Here is a 16,177-nt window from a genome sequence, read left to right as displayed (position 1 = left end):
GTGTTTTTCCTTTTCCTTCTTTTTTTACATTCTGATCAATTTATATTCAAGGTACTCTTTACCTAGAAGGGCGGCCATCGCAGGCATTGCATGCACTAAAAAATCGGGTGCGATGCGACTGACGCGATGCCCGCGATTTCCCATAGGGAACAATGTTAAATGTCTCAATTGACCCGATTTTCCTGTTCAATGCCTCAATTGACCTGATTTTTTCCATAGGAAACAATGTTAAATGGGCCACAGAGGCCAAATAGGCACCCTGAAGTGTGAAATGGCCACCCCAATTGTTAACGCCACCCCACGATCAACGTGAACCCGAAGCGTGGCGAGCGCGGCGGTACGCGTCCTATGACCTTTTCATACCCCCACTATCCACGTCGGCGTGGAGTTGAGAATAGAAAGTGTGGCGAGCGCAGCGAGGCACCAAGCCCGAAGCGTGGCGAGCCCCGTGAGGGGACGTGGATACCTTCACAGGTATACGCATCCCCTCGCGGGCTTCACAGCTGTCCGCGTCCCCTCGCGGGGCTCGCCACGCTTCGGGCTCGGTGGCTCACTGCGCTCGCCACACTTTCTATTCTCAACTCCACGCCGAGTGGGGGTATGAAAAGGTCGTAGGACGCGTACCGCCGCCCCTCGCGGGCTCGCCACGCTTCGGCTTCACGTTGATCGTGGGGTGGCGTTTACAATTGTGGGGGCCATTTCACACTTCAGGGTGCCTATTTGGCCTCTGTGGGCCATTTAACATTGTTTCCTATGGAAAAATCGGGTCAATTGAGGCATTGAACAGGAAAATCGGGTCAATTGAGACATTTAACATTGTTCCCTATGGGAAATCGCGGGCATCACGTCGGTCGCATCGCACCCGATTTTTTTTTTAGTGCATGCGATGCCCGCGATTTTTTACTAACGATGCCCACGATCAAAATCGTGGGCGCCGTTCTAGGTAAAGAGTACCATATTCAATAACTATTTAAAAAAAAAAACTGTTTCCAATCTCTTTCTGCATCAGACTTCTGCACAAATTTATAGATGGGTTGAAGTTTGATGTCACATTTACCTTTAACCGCTTGCCAATGAAGATTCACCACAGAGCTGTTAATCTAGCGAAAGAGAAGAACTTGAAACATTTTCTGTTTCCAACACGTTCAGACGACAAGTGCATTGAAAATACGGACAGACTAAGGTAACATTGGTGCATGACCTCCTCGGAGCTGTGGAACAGTGATGTGTGCATTTCTGTATGCATAGGGATTTTAACGTCTCCTTATTTTTGGAACTTTTAATTGTACAATAATTCTCTTCCAAAAAGTGTGTGTGTGTGTGTGTGTTTGTGTGTGTTTTTTATATATATATATGAAATGCAGTTCACTTTAACACCAAGGCAATTATAGTTTAGAAATCAATGAACACACTATAGAACAGTAGCTGCAGACTTAATTGAGTTGCATTCGCTGAAATCCAGAAAGCCATTGCCCTCCAAAGCAAAATCTCCTCCAATCTAATAAGTAGCACTCCTGCCCGATGACTCAAGCGAAAAGCATATAAATAGGGAAAAAAACCTTTGTTAATAGGGGCATAGATTGAATAGTCTACAGTGTCTAGGTAGACAGTTGTTAAGTCAATACAATGTTGACCTGCAGTAGGCCGACACGGATATAAGAGCAACATGGTTGAAATTAAGTTTTTTTCACAGGTGTGTGTGTGTGTGTGTCGACATAGACCCCCAATTAGTTTAGTACGTGCCCTTGCTTCAGGCCTGGTGCCTTACTCCACTGGCACTTTGCTCGGTAGACTTTGCTATTCCCAATTGTAGTCCACACGGATTGTATAGTATGGAAAAGCCCTTTTATAAAATGAGAGAAATTGTGAAAAACTTATGTCGACCATTGTCATATCAACCTTTTTACGTGTGTCAACCTTTTTCTAGCAGTGTCAACTTATTACAGTCAATAGGTTGACACCAAACTGATCTTTTTGGTGTCAACCTATTGACTAGACAAGAAAAAAAAGGGGGGGGGGGGGGGACCGCGCTTCCTATTGGGTTCCTAAATTAGGAAATAGTGTTTCCTTATAGGAATGTCCTTTTCTTCAAAATATTCAGTCTACAGCGTATCACCTCAAAGATAAAACAAACAAAAATACTTCATGGTGTAGATTTCCCAATACAGTTCAAACTATTAAATCAGTCTCTCTAGAACAGGCATGTCCAACGTTGGCCCTCCAGATGTTGTGAAACTACACATCCCAGCATGCTTTGCAATAGTTTTAGCATTCTCTAATAGCAAAACTATTGCAAAGCATGATGGGATGTGTAGTTTCACAACATCTGGAGGGCCAACGTTGGACATGCCTGCTCTAGAAGGATGTGCCCGTACTGTATTCTGGCCTATCACCAGGCCAAGGGTTGACGCATAGAATGGGGGTCACTTCCAACAATTCAATGATACACGCCTTAAGACTCCCCCTGCTTGTCCCTCAAATATACAAGTGTGTGGGGAACAAGGCTCATAGCGCAAAATGTAAATTTTATTCACACACAAACCTTTCAACAAGGAACATATAAAAAAATTATTAAAAACTACAGGGTTAACCTGCTGCATCCGAGTGGTAGCGCAGATTTTCAAACCTTTGCCTTCAACCTATTGACTGTCTACCTAGATACTGTAGTCCTTTCAACCACTTTCCTGTAAAATGACACTTACATAAATATTGATCTCTTGTATAAATGTAAAAAGAAAGAAGATATTCATTAGGAATAATCAGGCGCTTAGCAATGAGCTGAATCTACAGTAAAAGCAGCTGCTAAAATGTGGGGGCAGTCACTCCCCACTCAAGAGAGAGAAAAAAAAGGACACGCACTAGGCGGGTGAGCAGCGCTTGTATCAATGAATGTTACTCAATGGTTTAGAACAATGTAACAAATTTTACTGTTTTAAAATACATGCAAGGTACAATATTACATGAAATGTAAAGGTAAAAAACAATAATGTATAATAAATAGGTGGGGAATAAAAGTAAATTGGAATGAATAAAATAAATGTAACCCCACCTCAATGGACACGTCTGAATGCAATTTGTGATCACTTTTTTGGGGGACAGGTAAGTGCACGTTACCAACAGAAGATTTTGGATCCTTGTGGAATAGAAGAAGCTGGAGGGTCCTCACGATGTATGCGGATGTGTGGATTGCCGCTGGATGAGAAGTGGCTCGCTAGATGTATTTCAGTCCTCTAATTGAAGGTGTGAGAATAGATGTTGATTGACTCAATCACCGGAGGAATGTCTGAAGCGATGCACCCAATAAAAGTTCCAGCAGTATAATGAGAAGTGGCTTCCGTGCAAAATATCGGTCCTCACTGGTATGGATGGTATTTACCAGGGGTTGTAGAGCACGGTGTCTGCCATAGAATAGTGTCCAGATGGAAAAAAAACGTGGAATGGTGTCCACAGTGGGAGGAAACGTCACAGCAATGTCCAGAGGCAGGGGGGCAGATCACCTAACGCGTTTCACTGCGTCCTGCAGCTTTATCAATCATTTATTTGATAAAGCTGCAGGACGCAGTGAAACGCATTAAGTGATCTCCCCCCCTGCCTCTGGACATTGCTGTGACGTTTCCTCCCACTGTGGACACCATTCCACGTTTTTTTTCCATCTGGACACTATTCCATGGCGGACACCGTGCTCTACAACCCCTGGTAAATACCATCCATACCAGTGAGGACCGATATTGGGCACGGAAGCCACTTCTCATTATACTGCTGGAACTTTTATTGGGTGCATCGCTTCAGACATTCCTCCGGTGATTGAGTCAATCAACATCTATTCTCACACCTTCAATTAGAGGACTGAAATACATCTAGCGAGCCACTTCTCCTCCAGCGGCAATCCACACATCCGTATACATCGTGAGGACCCTCCAGCTTCTTCTATTCCACAAGGATCCAAAATCTTCTGTTGGTAACGTGCACTTACCTGTCCCCCAAAAAAGTGATCACAAATTGCATTCAGACGTGTCCATTGAGGCGGGGTTACATTTATTTTATTCATTCCAATTTACTTTTATTCCCCACCTATTTATTATACCATTATACATTATTGGGTACTTGTTTCCTAGAACGGCCACAACGATTTAGATCGTTGTGGTCGTAAGATAAAAAATCGGATCGATCGCATCGCATGCGATTTGGTCGCATACGATGCGACCGATCCGACCGATTTTTCACCCGATTTTTTTTTTTTTTTTTCACCAGATTTGTTTCAATTGCCCCCCCAAATGTTACTAAGTGTGCTAGACCCCACGATAGACGTCAACCCGAAGCGTGGCGAGCGCAGCGAGCCCACGAGGGGCGGCGGTGCGCGTCCTCCGACCTTTTCATTCCCCTACTATCCACTAGGGCGTGGAGTGAGAATAGAATAGTGTGGCGAGCGCAGCGAGCCACCGAGCCCGAAGCGTGGCGAGGGGACGCGTCTAACTTCACAGGTATACGCGTCCCCTCGCGGGGCTCGCTGCGCTCGCCACGCTTCGGGCTCGGTGGCTCGCTGCGCTCGCCACACTATTCTATTCTCACTCCACGCCCTAGTGGATAGTAGGGGAATGAAAAGGTCGGAGGACGCGCACTGCCGCCCCTCGCGGGCTCGCTGCGCTCGCCACGCTTCGGGTTCACGTCTATCGTGGGGTCATGGCGGGCACATAAAAAATGTGAAATGGGTCATATTGGGCCATTTCACCTTTTTTATCATTTTACCCTATGTGAGATGGACTTAATCAAGTCCATCTCATCTTGTGCCATTATAATGGCACAAGACCGACGCGATCCTCCCGATTTCAATGTTAAAAGTTTTTTTAACATTGAAGTCTATGGAAAAATCGGGTCAATCGGTCGGTCGCATCGCGGCCGATTTTAATTGGTCGCGACCGACCGATTGACCCGATTTCTGTCAATCAAAGTGAAAAAATTGTAAAAAATCGGCCACATCGTGAGGATCGTGTCCCTTAATTAAGAGCCACGATCACTCACGATTGTGGCCGTTCTAGGAAACAAGTACCTATTATTGTTTTTTACCTTTACATTTCATGTAATATTGTACCTTGTATGTATTTTAAAACAGTAAAATTTGTTACATTGTTCTAAACCATTAAGTAACATTCATTGATACAAGCGCTGCTCGACCCGCCTAGTGCGTGTCCTTTTTTTTCTTTCTCTTGTATAAATGGAGCCTTATTCCATCATGATCGAATGGTTCTCTTTGGGAAGTATCAGCAGGATAGAATTGTGGCATTTTAAGGCACTCGTTCATCACTTACCCAATACAACATATAAATATTTCAGTTTAAAGTTCCTTTGATGGCTGTTCTATAGATTTGACTATTTCCATAATAAGTTTTATCGGTACTTTATGTATTATCTGGGCTCCCATGTTAAATGCACCCCATTTTGTCATACCCCTACTATCCAACTACGCATGGAGTTGATTTTTATATAGTGTGGCGTGCGCAGCGAGCCACCGTGCCCGAAGCGTGGCGAGCGCAGAGAGCCCTGTGAGGGGACGCGGTCTCATAAGAAAAACGGGAGCCCAGATATTACATAAGTACCATTTTATCTTTGATACATACTGTAAGCTTTTTCTAAATGATCTGTTCCAAAGTTTCTAGTGTTGTAAGTGTACAGGTTGAGTATCCCTTATCCGAAATGCCGGGACCACGAGCATTTTGGATAAAATATTATTATTCTGGGTTTCGGAATCTATCTCCTACTCACCTGGTCCACGGCAACCAACGGATTAGTCTTCAGCGGCATCCCAGGTCCCAAGGATGCTCCGCACATATGCACCGGTGATGTCACCGATGCAATCCATCCTTGGGACTAGGGATGCTGCTGAAGATGAATTCTGATGGCCACTGGGGGATGAAGTGAGTATAAAAAAAAGGTTAGAGAGGGACCTAGAGACCTATGTTTTTCGAAATAGTTTGGTTTTGGGATATCCACATAAGGCAGACTCAACCTATATTTAGTTGCACACAGTCTAGTGGTGACACTCTCCAAACTGCAGATAAATACCTTCACTTATGCTTTTGGAAGTTCAGTGTGTGTGTGTGTGTGTGTGTGTGTGTGTGTGTGTGTGTGTGTGTGTGTGTATAATATAATTGTTTTAATAAATATACTATTATAATTGTGTGACAGTGTTCCACTGAAAAAAATAACTTACTATTCTGGTGGTGGCATATCTAGAGCATGCTTTATTCATTTATTTGGCAACACTTACCTCTACTAACAGAGGGGTATTATAGAGCTGCTGCTGTTCTGTCTAGCGCAAACTACGATGTATCTATGTGAACTATAATGGATTTCTACTTTTTTACATATTTGTGTTTCTCTTGTCAAGGTTGTATGACCGAAATCTTGAGTCTAACCCAGAGCAGAACACCGCTGTGAAGCAGATTGTAAGTGGACTATCCAGACCAGCTCCGTACCTCATATTTGGCCCACCAGGAACTGGAAAAACTGTTACTTTAGTTGAGGCAATAAAGCAGGTAAAAACTTACTTAAAATCAAATCACGTTATCCCTGTAGACAAGTCAAGAGCTTGTATTAAAAAAAAAAAAAATTGGTTTCTGGACATTTCTTGCATGGGAAAGAGAATTGTAAAATTTGTTGTTTTTTAATTTATTCTTCTAGTTTATCGAGTGCTCTGTTAACATTAATGGGCCCATTTGTTACAGTTGGGTTTATACATGTAGTGTAAATACTGGTAACCCTTTTAAATTGTTAGACCATGGCAGTGAGACCTGCATGCTGGCCCAGATACCCTGACCTGTTCCAATTCTCTACAAAGCAGGCAGCTTTAAGTATGGAAGGCTTTGTTTGCAATAGTTTTTTGTTATGTACAACAGGTGCATTTGATAGACTATGGAGAATTGGGTGTTTTTGTTTTGTTCTTTTGGGTCAATCGTGAAGTATTTTACCTAGTTTATGGAGTTTTATCCCTGTAATATCTGTGTTCTACAGGTATGGAAGAAAATCCCTGATTCGTGTGTACTAGCCTGTGCGCCATCTAACAGTGCGTCAGACCTACTTTGTCAGCGCTTGATGAAGTATGATGATAAGAAAGCTATTTACAGAATAATGGCTAGTAGCAGGGACTACCGTTCTGTACCAGAAGACATAAAGGTAATTTCCAGATAAGCTTTATAAGGTACTGCAGTAATTACGGGATCTATTTACAAAGCATTGGAGAAAGTATCAGACAATCATTTCCTATCTGTCACAGGCTGTATAATACAAATTGGGAGAAGAAGCAAGTACTCTTTTTTGTTGGGGGGCACTCTTAATAGTAAATCAGAAAAAATAATCGATACATGTTTCCTAGCACGGCGCCCCCAATGTCCATCTTGGAGCATCTGATCGCATCGCATGCCATATAGCCGCATGCGATGCGTTTTTTAATTGTACAAGCACCCTGATGGGTGCTTACAATGTTAAATGCACCCCCACGCCACCCCCACTATCAACACAAAGCCTATGTGCAAACCCAAAGCGTGGCGAGCGCAGCGGTACGCGTCCTCTGACCTTTTCATACCCCCACTATCAACGTCGGCGTGGAGTTGATCTTAGATATTGTGGTGAGCGCAGCGAGCCACCGAGCCTGAAGCGTGGCGAGCGGAAGCGTATTACTATACATGTATTCCGCGTTCCCTCGCGGGGCTCACTGCGCTCGCCATGCTTCGGGCTCGGTGGCTCGCTGCGCTCGCCACAATATCTGAAATCAACGTGGATAGTGGGGGGGATGAAAAGGCCGGAAGACACGACACCCTTCGCGGACTCGCGGCGCTCACCACACTTAGGGGTGGCGTTGATAATAGGGAGCCATTTAACATTGTAAGGACCCATCAGGGTGCTTGTACAATCAAAAATCGTATAGCATCGCATCGTATGCCATTGTATGGCATACGATGCGATATTTTATTGTACAATATCGCGTCACATCGCATACCATCGTATACCTTATTTGGCACTTGTTTCCTAGCACGGCGCCCATCGCATCGTATACCATTACACTAAATAATCTATAAAATAGTACGTTTAATGACGCATACAATTAAAAACTCAATGATGATCCAGACAGAACAAGGGGGCTAGCCTGACAGTCGTGACGCCGGATTGAATACCCCCATAGGCTATAGTGAACAAGTTTATATAAACTACAACAAGATATAGTTAGAAAGTCCTCTCCTTTATCAGAGGTACTTGTGATATAGAGGCTTTGTAATCATTCTAGTTTTTACAGTCACTGAGCAGTGGCAATGTATTATATATATATATATATATTTTTTTTTTTTCATATTTCCTTAGCCTTGCTGTAACTGGAACAAGAGAACAGGGGAGTATGAATACCCAAATAAAAATGAGTTGAGCCAGTATCGTGTGATCATCACAACCCTCGTTACAGCTGGAAGGTGAGGCACTTGTTTGTTTTTCCTTTTAAATCACAAAGGGTGTGGTATAAACGGGCGCCGGATGACTGGCAGACAGTCGGGATTCCAAAGGTCAGTACTCAGACATCGGAATCCCAACTCTTTAAATGTCCGACAGTCGGGATACTGACTGACAGAGGCTATGCTCCCTTATGGGGGCCCACAACTCCATAGAGGGAGAACAGAACCTGTGGCGAGCGAATCCTGTCACCAAGCCAATAAGGGTGGACTGCACCGGCAGTCAGGATTCCGATGTTGGGATACTGACCGTCGGTATCCCGATTTGTTTATTCCGAGTGCGGTATGGCAAAGTGTAAATAATAATGCATGCACAAAATACCTTTTGGTACTTGTTTCCTAGCAGGGCGCCACTGATTTTAACTGTATGAAATCGGGTCGCAAAAATCGGGTCCATCGCATGCGACCAAATCGCATGTGATGCGATCGACCCGACTTTTGCATTGGAACCAATGTTAAATGGTCCCTGAGACCCGATTTTACATTGGCCCCAATGTTAAATGCTCCCCAGACCCCATTTTTCATTGTATACCCATCAGGGTGGGTAATTACTATGTGAAATGTCCCCCCCATTGTTAACTCCATGATCAACATCAACCCGAAGCGTGGGGAGCGCAGCGAGCCCGCGAGGGACGGCAGTACGCGTCCTCCGACCTTTTCATACCCCCACTATCCACGTCGGCGTGGAGTGATTTTATAAAGTGTGGCGAGCCACCGAGCCCAAAGCATGGCGAGCGGGCGCGCATTACTTAAAAAATATTATGCGGGGCTCGCTGCGCTCGCCACGCTTCGGGCTCGGCGGCTCGCTGCTCTCGCCACACTACATAAAATCAACTCCACTCCGAAGTGGATAGTGGGGGTATGAAAATGTCGGGGGATGCGTACCGCCGCCGCTCGCTGCGCTCGCCACGCTTTGGGTTGATCGTGGAGTTGCGTTAACAATGGGGGGGGGGGGGGCATTTCACATAATTAACCATGAGGGTGGGTTTACAATAAAAAATCGGGTCTGGCGGGCATTTAACATTGGGTCCAATGTAAAACCGGGTCTCGGGGACCATTTTTACATTGGGTCCAATGTAAAAATCGGGTCGGTCGCGTCGCATCGCATGCCATTATAAAGGCATGCGATTCGACCGATTTTCGAAGTGCGTTAAAAACGTCTTTAAAGCCCGGAAATCGGGTCTGTCGGGTCCCATCGCATACCTTAAGTTAAGCTATGTGATGGGACCCAACGGGCGCCATGCTAGGAAACAAGTACCTACCTTTTTTATATAATCTGTGATCAAAATGATGGTAAATAGGTGTCTGAGTTATGGGGCCACATGTAATGCCACCTGAGTTTCGTTGCCGTGCGGGATGCCTTGTTTTGCCTTAAGTTATTGTCCCACATGCCGGCAGTACATCTGGAACATGGTCTGCTTTTGCTGCTTTTTCTTTTCTTAAAATATAACAATATAGTACATACAGATACAAATGGAAGGTATTCCCTTATGTTTGAACATGTCCATGTGCCAGATGTACAAGGGGCATGATTCAGACCTGCTGTGTTATCGCAGCCTAGCGAACAGGTAGGTGCCGCCTGCCCTAATCCCCTTTGGGGCAGGCACTGACGTTATGTGATGTCAGCCGCCCAACCCGAGCAGGCATCGCCACACCTTCATTCTCAGGGAAGTGCCCAGCGTTTTTATGGGGATGCCCATAAATAGCTAGGCGTTCCCCTGGCCCTCCCTTCTAGAGTGAATGGCTCAGCAAGTATGAAACTCGCTGAAGCTATTCGCTCCCGGGGTTAGCGCATGTGCGTAATCAAACATGCGCAAACCCCAAATGTTGGGGATGGGAACAAATTTGGACCAAAACAAACGGATATGAATTGGCCCCTAAGCTTCAAAAAGTGCTAAAGTGGAGAGAAAAACAAGCAGCCAACTCACTTTTCAAACCCAGTCTGTAACCTGGCAGCTAGGAGCTTATTGGCTGCTTGTTTATCATTCACCACTTTATCAAGCTTACTGCATCTGACCCATGAGCTCTAATGAATGGGTAGCACTGGCATTCCCAACCTAAAAAACTGTAAAACCTGTACTGTTATTGTTCCTTGAGTTTGGGAATGCCACCAATTTTTTAGGTACTGTACATGTAATTGACAAAGTCTAACTGTGTTTTCCAGGCTTGTGTCTGCAAACTTCCCACCAGGCCACTTTTCTCATGTATTCATTGATGAGTCCGGACATGCAGTCGAGCCAGAATGTGTAACGGCTATAGCTGGTAAATCTCATCATGTATGGCTGATGAATGTGCTAAAAAAAACCAGCAGAATTTCCTTTGTTGTTGAAATTTAAGGTCAATGTACATGTGTTTGACTTATCTAGGTGTGATCATGGCCATAAGGTGATGGTGGGCATTTTACAGTGTAGGAGAATGGCTGGCTGTTTTTTCGCTTCTTTCCCCGATTCTCCATCTGAGGGGCGCTGCGCCATTACTCTGGGTTACAGTGTAGGCTATGGAGGTTAGGCCCCAAAACACTAAAACTATCTCTTCATCCTCTAACTCCTCCTCCCATCCTCTAACTCCTCCCAGCTCGAGCAGAGCCTCTATCTTGTTTTTGTTCCTTGGAGGAAAGGCGCACCAGGGGGTGGGGTGCAGGACCTTCTCCCTGGGGTTCCCTAGTCAGCTGATGGGTGTGGTTCCTAACTGCACTGGTTCACTTTAGCTCATACTATCAGCTTCTGGCCTTTATTTTATTTGTGGGTGTCCCCGCCATCAATTTCTCCACACCCCCTTACCGGTCGGGCGCCATATGTGGAGCTGCTTCTTCCCCAGCTTAGCTTCGCCCCTAGGTTTTTCCCATTGTGGGATTTATTTTCTCTTGAGGTGGTATTTGCATAGATTTGTCCCACAAACGCTGCATGGACCACCAAATACATCTCTCCTCCCTCTGCTGAGCTGCTGCATGCTTGGGGTAGGGATGGCCATCGACACATAGCTCATCGATGGCTTTTAAAGCAGGAACCATGGATGGCTATAAAACATTCTACCACCGACAGTCGATGGTTCCCGCCATAGTTAGATGCGCATGTGTAGAACAGGGCGGGACGCCGCATTGCTGCAGACGGGCTGCCTCGCCAGGAGGTGCGCACATGTGCAGAACAAAATTTAACTAGATATTCATTTAAGGAATACAAACCAGCTACGCTGTGCACACTCCCCGGCTATACTATAGGCTGCTGCTGCTGCTCAGTGTCGCGGTGGTGGCCAAAGCCGCAAACTTTCGATGGCCATCCCTAGCTTGGGGACCCGGAGCACAATAGGGCTGGCCACAGTGAGTATTTGGGGGGGAGGGGGGGTGGCTATGGGCTACAAATATAATATTCCCATATTTATAGAGGGTGTCAGCCAATCTTCAAATAAAAAGTAGTGGTAAATTACTCGGGTTAAAAACGTGAACAGTGTATGAGGATGCGGCGACTAATTGTTACATTTAATATGGATGAACTGTTAGATGTGCCAATAAACACTAGGGTTATGAGCAATAAATAGAATACTGGGGTCTAAAAGATATATATCTATCTAGCTATCTATATTTTTTTTTATAGACATTAATTTAATACAATGTAAAAAATAAATAAAAAAAACAGTCAAACAAAAGGACAAGTGTAGCAAGTGCTTATCTTAGCGAGATACAAATTTGGAAGCCCCCTTGGAACGGCATCTGAGATTGATCTGTATGTGTTGCTTGGCAACTGTTAGTACCAAGGCAAGCACCCGCCCCCTTCACCCCTGGAAGCCGCTACAGGATCCAAAGTTTGTTGTCCCAGGGATTTCCTAGCAACGGACACTTAGCGGAAGTACCCGCCCCTTCTATACGGAAGCTCTGGCAGACTCCGCCAAGTAGCCGGCGCGATGGGGGATCCTTTGCACTACTCTTACCCGTATGTAAGACCTAAGATATTCTCACTGTAACAAATGTAGCAGCCCTCTTCCTTGCAGGGGATGGTGGTTCTATCGCCAGTGGCCGGCTCTCACCAGGTGCCCACGCCCCGTGGCTATGGAGCTGGCTACTCCGCCGGTGCCCCTCACCGCCCCGCTATCACCCCCCCATCCCTGCCCGACTCCCTGAAGTGGAGAAGGACAGGGACCCGCAGTGGCACTGTCCTGAAACTGGGAGGCGCGTGCGTGTGAGACGCACGCGTGTTCCAGTCAGATGGAGCACCTCTGCGCCGGCCATTGCCAGCGGAGACATGCTGGCGATCCCCGGCCAAAGAAGAGAGGCGATCCATCTGTATGTACACCTTAAAAAAGGGTATTTTCTATCCACGAAACGTCAGGCTTTGTACCATTTTAAAGCATTTTGAAAAGTCCATCGGTTCATGCCATTGCATGTGCTGCTGAATATACACTGAGACCCAGAGAACACCTGTGGCAATTGTTTTCAAAGCGTGAGTGCCAGGTATCGAATATAGATATATCTACAGTATGTATAGATCTATCTCTAGATACTGAGTGCTAATGGAAGCAGCACCTCAAGAAGACCCCCGCTCCCTCTTAGTGGGAGTTATGTAAAAAGGTATCTAGATGGCGCTATATTTGGGTGCCATCTAAAACATTTTCAGGACTTAAAAGTTTTAAGTTCGTAAAACCGAATTTGTTTTTGAGAATAAATACTTGAATACGCCTGCTGAGGTTAGACCTGCTGCTGCAGTGTCTGAGGAGCTGCTCTGGGAATGTGGTATGAGCAAGTGTCTGACTGATATCACTTCTTCCTTAAATAGGATTGTTTCCTCCTCAGGATCTATACTACTAGACGTCGACAGACTACGGGGGGTATGCAATGTGGGATCACGGCTGTCGAACCCCGGCGACAGCCATGATCCAGGCCCATTTATGGTCCGATCGACCGCATAACGACAGACGGGATTCTATGTCCCTTCTGCCGATGGGCGCAAAGGGGGCGTGGCCGCGAAAGCGGCCCGGATAAGGACAATCCGCGGCCGTTATCGGCAGAACGGGCCTGACCGCTTCTGAAGTCTGGCCCGTTCTGCTGTGATCCCGCATCAATGCTGTCGTTAATGCCAACATTGAATAGGGAGCTGCCGCTATTTCCCACGTCGGAAATAGCGGCAGCAGATTGCATACCCCCCTTAGTCTCCGTTTTTGTTCCCGGGGGATGAGCGGGATTCTGACGTCTCTTCACAGGAAGGAGGATGACACAGACAGAAACATATAAGGACGAGGGCAATAAATAGAAAGAAATCAACAAAACAGACATTGTGAAGTGAGGGGGGATGGGCCTACGGTCCCGAAGTCTTATAACACAGTTCACACAAGGGGAAAGGACCAGAAGAAAAGGGGTAAAGTCCTCTTCTTCCTCAGGGCTATCCCGAATGGAATAGACTCTGAGCAGGCTGTGAACCAGCCTGCAGCAGTCCTGAACTGAAATTCACACCCTCCGCAGTATGAGACTTATTTCTGGTAAAACCACAAAGCGTCCTGAACACAGTTTATAGGGCGCCAGGCTTCCTGGGTCGCCCCATACGTGTGGGTGCCTGGGAATAGTCCATACAGTACCGAAAGGTATAAAAGACAGTTCCTAGACACAGAGTTTTTAAATTCAGTCTTAAGGGCATCCAACAACAACTGTGCGTAGGCGCAGGCCCAGAAGAGGTGCATGCAGGTTTCCTCATGCACGGAGCACCAGGGGCAATGTCTATACCTACACAAGTTTCGGAAGTGCATGAATGACTGGTGATGGCCATCCATGACCTGTCCTTGTGTATATGTGTAAGCCTTTTGGAGGCCACATACTCCCAGACAAACTTGACAGTTGCTGATGGGAGCCCTGAAATCGGTTCCATGACCTAGTTGGCTTTGATGAGCTTGTGGATAGTTTCTGGCTTCCACAAGTCGGGTTTCAATACCTCCAGTTGGTGTTCCCTCACAAACTTGGACACGTCCTTTTAGAACCATGGAGTAGTCCAGTTGTAATAAATGGAGCTGTCCCATTTAAGGGTCCTCCACCAGGGTAGGAGGAAGAAGCGGGACATGGAGTTCCTTGCAGAGCCGGTACAATTGTCAATAACAGTTCTGGGGATACAGTTACATGCAAAGAAGGCTATCGGCATAGTTGGAATGTCTGGAATGCCTTTGCCGCCCTTGAGGGGATCTTTGTACATAACAATCCGCTTCACTCTGTCCATTTTGGAGCCCCAGATGAAGTGGAAAAACAGCCCGTGAGATGGCCTTGTAGATCCTGGCCAGGGGTGGGGTACTGAAGAATGGGAAGAATCTCATTCCACAGCACAAGTGTTTTCCCTTCGATGGTAAAGTCTCTGAGACTCCACAATCCAAGTTTCTGACTCATTGTAGCGAGTCCCAGTCTCCAGCACTTCTTCAGGGCTGCTCCATCCCCCCTGAACTAGACACCAAGGATCTTGATGAGGTCTGGCTTAACGGTGAATGGGAATGGAGCGAAGGATGACAGGTGCCACTTTCTGAAGAGCATAGCCTCTGACTTCCCAAGGTTGACCTTTGCTCCTGAAGCACGGCCAAAGTCTTCGCAGGTCTGGACAAGGGTCGTCACCGATCTCTGGTCTGCGCAGAAGACAGTGACATCATCCATGTACAGTGAACACTTCGCCTTTTGTTACCAGTGCTTTACTTGATTCTGCTTCTTCACATGGCCGCCTATTTGCCCAGGCTGTGGCAGTGCGTCCCACACTCTGGTTGCTTTCTTGGAATGCTTATGCAGATTCCAAGCGCACCTTGGATGTAGTTCCCTTTTTTTGACGGGAATTTTCCTTTTGGATTGGATCTTGAGTAAATAATTAGGTACTTGTGTAGTTTCAAGGCGGCACTTCCCTGCAGATCACATCGTATGCAAATTTCGTATGCGATTTGCATACGATTCGATCCGCGATGCGATTTGACACACCCCCACTATCCACGTCAGCCCGAAGCATGGCGAGCGGATGTGGTACGCGTCCTCCCAACCTGTTAATACCCCACTATCCACGTCGGCGTGGAGTTGATTTTATAAAGTGTGGTGAGCCCCGCGAGGGTACATGGAAAACAATCCCGAAGTGTACCGAGTTCACACAAATTACTTGACCTGTATTCCACATCCCCTCGCGGGGCTTGCTACGCTTGTCGCGCTTCGGGCTCGTTTTCCGCATCCCGACGTGGATAGTGGGAGTATGAACAGGTCAGGAGGATGCGTACTGCGTCCCCTTGCGGGGCTTGCTGCGCTCGCCACGCTTCGGGCTGACGTAGTTAGTGGGTGTTTGCCAAATCGCATTGCAGATCGAATCGTATGCAAATATCGCATACGATCTGCAGGGAAGTGCCGTCGTGAAACTACACAAGTACCAATAATTATTAAAGCTAAAGGATGGGCAAGTCCTTACCTTCCATTACTGAAACCTAAATCTTGTAGGTTAAGTCCTTTCGGCCTAAGGGACGAGGCTCTTTCACATACTTTCAACCCTTCTGCGGTAGCTCCTGTTTTGCCCACAGTGTTTCCTTCAGTGGGCTAGGTTCACAGGGTTCCCACAGAGCCCACTATAAACCCAGTGAAAACTTATGGTGTGACTACTTACAGCCTGGAGCATGCCTGCTCTCCTTCCAGAATGTGTGGCTGGTTTCTCTTTCCTCCACTTGGTGACACTGGAGAGTTACAGTGGGGAATAGAAGGG

General features: G+C 46.3%; 1 protein-coding gene across 2 annotated transcripts in view; it reads left to right on the top strand.

The window, feature by feature from the left end:
- Positions 1–16,177, top strand: part of MOV10 (Mov10 RNA helicase) — a 119,431-nt gene that overhangs the window by 55,197 nt on the left and 48,057 nt on the right. For both annotated transcript variants that reach the window (XM_083172784.1, XM_083172785.1), the window contains exons 9-13: positions 1,010–1,183; positions 6,386–6,533; positions 7,009–7,170; positions 8,353–8,456; positions 10,657–10,754. In XM_083172784.1, the coding sequence (XP_083028910.1) occupies positions 1,010–1,183; positions 6,386–6,533; positions 7,009–7,170; positions 8,353–8,456; positions 10,657–10,754 (686 nt within the window). The remainder of the gene's footprint in view (positions 1–1,009; positions 1,184–6,385; positions 6,534–7,008; positions 7,171–8,352; positions 8,457–10,656; positions 10,755–16,177) is intronic.

This window comes from Crinia signifera, chromosome 2 (assembly GCF_055691185.1).
Source record: "Crinia signifera chromosome 2, ASM5569118v1, whole genome shotgun sequence".
Classification (NCBI taxonomy): domain Eukaryota; kingdom Metazoa; phylum Chordata; class Amphibia; order Anura; family Myobatrachidae; genus Crinia; species Crinia signifera.
The sequence above is the reverse complement of the archived record's forward strand: the minus strand, read 5'-3'. Positions and strand labels throughout refer to the sequence as shown.